Source organism: Tachysurus fulvidraco, chromosome 12 (genome assembly GCF_022655615.1).
Source record: "Tachysurus fulvidraco isolate hzauxx_2018 chromosome 12, HZAU_PFXX_2.0, whole genome shotgun sequence".
Classification (NCBI taxonomy): Eukaryota; Metazoa; Chordata; class Actinopteri; order Siluriformes; family Bagridae; genus Tachysurus; species Tachysurus fulvidraco.
The window spans coordinates 26,297,817-26,302,816 of NC_062529.1; the positions used below are offsets into that span (position 1 = coordinate 26,297,817).

Here is a 5,000-nt window from a genome sequence, read left to right on the forward strand (position 1 = left end):
AATCTGAGTCCAATCTGAGTCCAATCTGAGTTTGAATCTGAGTCAAGTTAAAGCTATGGAACCAGACCTAAGTTACAGGTTAAAGACTTGAAGCTTGAAGTTCAAGTCAATCTGTAATGAAGGAGCTCTGAATAGAGATGGAGCTTAAAGAGCACAAATTTAATGGACCAATCACAATCCTGAGGATATGACATCACCACCAGCTGCTCTTCTTTGGCCTCCACAGACTTTGGCTTAACCGTGTATTAGCATTAGTGCTACATCTCCAGCGCTATCTAATTAACTGACATTGAGGAAGTGGATGAGTGACTAGCAACATTTATGCTGTTATGCTAATGATAAATACCTCATTAAATAGCAGATCTTCAGCCTCATACGCTCCCGGTCATCTCCTGTACTGTCCCGATACGTACACACTCGTTAAGGATGCACACACACACACACACACACACACACACACGGACAGTCAGTAAGAATAAATAAATAATGCAGATAAAGGATATATGATGAGGAGTTTTCCCGCTAGCTCCTTAGATGAGACGTACCATCGGTGCATCAGCAGGAGAGTTCGGGGAAGATGATTACCGTTTAGTTTTCCGTCATCATCTACACACAGACACACAAACACACACACTGTGTTATAGACATGGGTTTAATCCACATAGAAGGCTGAAACTTGATCATGTGACTCCTCGGTTTCTCACTACATCAGCTAAGAACATCAGCTAAAAAAGAAACTGCAAAAATAAATAAGAAATACGTATAACTGTAACTGGAGACTCCTTCACCGTATCACACACACACACACACACACACACACACACAGAAAGCTCACCGAACGCAGTGATACAGGCGTCTAACAGCAGCTCCAGCGGTGCCGCTTTCCCCAGCATGAACGACCCCATGACCTTCAGGCCTCCGAACTCACTGAGTTATAATCAGTCCCATCGGATCGTCGTCCCTCCTCGTGTCCTGCGATATACTGTAAGTCTCTCTAACCCTCGCAGGTTGATTATTGCTGTGCTGTCGAAGGATGAGAAAACAAATCAATCTCGATGTCCGTCAGCAGATGTTGTGTTTTTTTTTTCTGTTTAGTTCGGTTTGATTTCATGAGTTTATATCTGATTAATGAGCTGCACAAGAGGAGAAACAGCAGAACCTCGCCATCTCTTAGCTTCATAGTAAACAGGCTGTGAGTGTGTGTGTGTGTGTGTGTGTGTGTGTGTGTGTGTGTGTGTGTGTGTGTGTGTGTGTGTGTGTGTGCGTGCGTGTGTGTGTGCGTGCGTGTGTGTGTGTGGTGTGTGTGTGTGAGAGAGAGAGTGTGTGTGTGTGTGTGTGTGTGGTGTGTGTGTGTGAGAGAGTGTGTGTGTGTGTGTGTGTGTGTGTGTGTGAGTGTGTGTGTGTGTGTGTGTGTGTGTGTGTGTGTGTGTGTGTGTGTGTGTGTGAGAGAGTGTGTGTGTGTGTGTGTGTGCGTGTGTGTGTGTGTGTGTGTGTGAGAGAGTGTGTGTGTGTGTGTGTGTGTGTGTGTGTGTGTGTGTGTGTGTGTGTGTGTGTGTGTGTGTGTGTGTGAGTGAGGGTTTTCCACAGATGGCGTGTGATCTCTCTGGCCCAATGAACTGAAAGAAATAACGCTCACTTCTACACGTTGAGCAGTGACTCAGTCTAATAAACACCATTTGTAAAGCTTTGATTAAACCACTGAAGGTTTTAGTAAAAAATCTAATCATCAGGAATCAATAAAACATATAAGTTATATAAGTCACAGGAAATGTGTAAAGCTGACGTATTTAATTAATATTCAGCAGAAAGAAAGAAAGAAAGAAAGAAAGAAAGAAAGAAAGAAAGAAAGAAAGAAAGAAAATGTTCAAAGAACAAGCTGAACTCACTATACTGAGGCTGCTCTGATGGGCGGGGCTTAATATTCTAAAGAGTACCTTTGATTGACAGCCTTCTGTGTCTGAGCCTGTGATGTCACTCAAGCACATATTTGGTTTAGGGGGTTTTATACACACACACAGAGGGGGACAAAGAGCAAAGGATGAACAGTGTGTGTGTGTGTGTGTGTGTGTGTGTGTGTGTGTGTGTGTGTGTGTGTGTGTGTGTGTGTGTGTGTGTGTGTGTGTGTATAAAAACACTGTGTGAGAAAACAGTGAACTGAAAGAAGAGTTGCGTGAGATGCAGCAGACGTTATGACTGCACACTGCTGTGTGTGTGTGTGTGTGTGTGTGTGTGTGTGTGTGTGTGTGTGTGTGTGTGTGTGTGTGTGTGTGTGTGTGTGTGTGTGTGTGTGTGCGGTCCACTCTCAGTTCCTCCTGCAGTAAAGGTTGTGTGTGTGAAAGTGACTCCTGCCTGATGGTGACACAGAGAATCCACTCTGATTAATACATTTTTTTTTTGTTTTTTTTTTCATTTTATTTACTTATTTCTCATCTTAGATGTTGTTGTCTTTTTTAGAATGTTGTAAATGAGTTAATAACATTAAAAACAATGAAATAGAACACAGAGCTACATAGAACAAACACAGAGCTACATAGAACAAACACAGAGCTACATAGAACAAACACAGAGCTACATAGAACAAACACAGAGCTACATAGAACAAACACAGAGCTACATAGAACAAACGCAGAGCTACGAAGAGCTACATAGAACAAACGCAGAGCTACGAAGAGCTACATAGAACAAACGCAGAGCTACGAAGAGCTACATAGAACAAACACAGAGCTACACAGAGCTACATAGAACAAACACAGAGCTACACAGAGCTACATAGAACAAACACAGAGCTACACAGAGCTACATAGAACAAACACAGAGCTACACAGAGCTACATAGAACAAACACAGAGCTACACAGAGCTACATAGAACAAACACAGAGGTACATAGAGCTACATAGAACAAACACAGAGCTACATAGAACAATGGGTGTGTGGACTGAAGAGTGTGTGTGAGGGCTGCGTTTGGTGAAGAATGTGTGTGAGGAGTGTGTGAGGTCCACAGCTGTCCTCACTATCCACTGCAGGGTCTGTGATCCGAGATCGTACAGTTCCCAAACCAGACAGTGATGGTCACGATGGGGGGAGGGGGATGTGCCTTTCTCAGCCTTCCTAAGAAGTTGAGATGCTGGTGGACTTTCTTGGTGATGGAGCTGGTGTTGAGTGACCTGGTGAAGTTCTCCGCTAGATAAACACCTAGACATTTGGTGCTCCTGACGATCTCTACAGATGATCTGTCGATGTTCAGCAGAGAGCGGTCACTCTGTGTTCTCCTGAAGTCCACAACCATCTCTTTAGTTTTATCAACACTCAGAGTCAGGTTGTTGGTTCTACACCAGACAGTTAGATGTTGCATCTCCTCCCTGTTTGCTGACTCGTCGTTCTTGTTGATGAGACCCACCACGGTCGTGTCATCGGTGAACTTGATGATATGGTTAGATCTGTGTATTGCTACGCAGTCATGAGTCAGCAGAGTGAACAGCAGTGGGCTGAGCACACAGCCCTGAGGGTCTCCAGTACTCAGTGTGGTGGTGTTGGAGATGCTGTTCCCGATCCGGACTGACTGAGGGCTCCTAGTCAGGACATCCAGGATACAGTTGCAGAAGGGGGTGTTTAGTCCCAGCAGCTCAGCGGTTGTTGCGAGTTTTCATGCCTCTCAGTGTTTAAATTATAATTTTATTTATTTTCTCTCTTTGGTTAATATTTGCTGTTGTCCCTTTCGTTTATTAAATTCTTTACTTTTCTATCACAGTTCATTTTATTCCTCTTCTTCAACTCAAAGGTAGATAATCATTCCGTACGGCAAACGTTCAGCTTGTCCGGTGTGTGAGCTGCGGCATGTTTATTAATTCTTCCTCCGTCGCTAGCGTTAATTTTACTTGTGATAAGTGTGTGTTAGTTATCTCACAGCGGGGCGAATGGGTGACGACTCGCTAAGGCTTGCCCACGGGAGCACCACACCTCTCCACTTTGCATGTCTAACAGGTTTGCTCTCCTGCTGAGAAACCAGAAAGAGCTCTGGTTATAGGAGACTCCATCTTAAGGCATGTGAAATCAGCTAGGCCTTTAGGGGCTCCAGCAGCACTGGTTAGGTGTAGTCCAGGAGCCAGGGTGTCGGACACAGCAGGTGATCTTAGGGAATTAGGTGAGCATAGGTACTCGAAGGTAGTTTTCCATGTAGGAGCTGATGATATATGCCTTCGTCAGTCAGAGATTACTAAGAGTAATATTGCAGAGGTGTGTAAATTAGCGAAGGCGATATCCGATGCTGTAGTATGCGAAAGCGATGTAGCTTACAGCAGGTTATGGTCGCTGAACTGCTGGATGTCCAGGTAGTGCTCCAAAAACAATGTGGGCTTCATATATAATTGGAGCACTTTTGAGGGCAAGGCTGGCCTGTTAGGACGGGACGGTGTCCATCCCACACTGGAAAATGCTTCTCTCATGTCTTGCAGCATAGCATGTAGTTTAAGAACAGGCCTAGTTAACAATCCAGAGCCAGAGCCAGGGAGCAGACAAACAGGCTAATCCGACCGTCTGCTAACTGCACTGAGTCGTCACCCAGGGTTCACAATATAGAGACTGTGTCTGTTTCCAGAGCTAAACAAAAACTATAAACACTCAGAAAATTTGTTTTAGCAACCTTATTAGCATAAAATTAGATCATAGTGAAGGCACAACCAGCACATTCGATCTGTCTAGGACTGTTAAATATAAGATCTCTTGCATCTAAAGCTCTTATGGCTAATGAGCTGATTACTGATCGGAAGTTTAGTGTTCTGTGTTTAACAGAAACGTGGATCAAACCAAACCAAAGCTTACATGGAGCTAACAGGCAGGGGAGGAGGTGTCACCGTTATTCAGGATGATAAGCTCGAAGTCAAGCAAGAATCTAGACACATGTTTAACCCATTCAGAGTTTTTCATACTAACATAACATATGTGGACACAAAAAATAAGTCTACCGAGTCAGTTCCTCTAATTGTTATTTACAGACCCTCTAG

At 44.0% G+C, this 5,000-nt stretch overlaps 1 protein-coding gene across 2 annotated transcripts in view; it reads right to left on the bottom strand.

Annotated features, from left to right (window-relative positions):
• The window catches only part of rasgrp3 (RAS guanyl releasing protein 3 (calcium and DAG-regulated)), a 45,603-nt gene that overhangs the window by 24,093 nt on the left and 16,510 nt on the right, over nt 1–5,000 (bottom strand). Inside the window, exons 2-4 of one of the 2 annotated variants that reach the window (XM_047821046.1) lie at nt 836–1,018; nt 504–606; nt 347–409 (exon numbers count right to left, since the gene is read on the bottom strand). In XM_047821046.1, coding sequence (XP_047677002.1) covers nt 347–409; nt 504–606; nt 836–905 — 236 coding nt within the window. In that variant the 5' untranslated portion in view covers nt 906–1,018. Of the gene's footprint in view, nt 1–346; nt 410–503; nt 607–835; nt 1,024–5,000 lie in introns of both variants that reach the window. The other variant, XM_047821045.1, reaches the window with a different exon arrangement.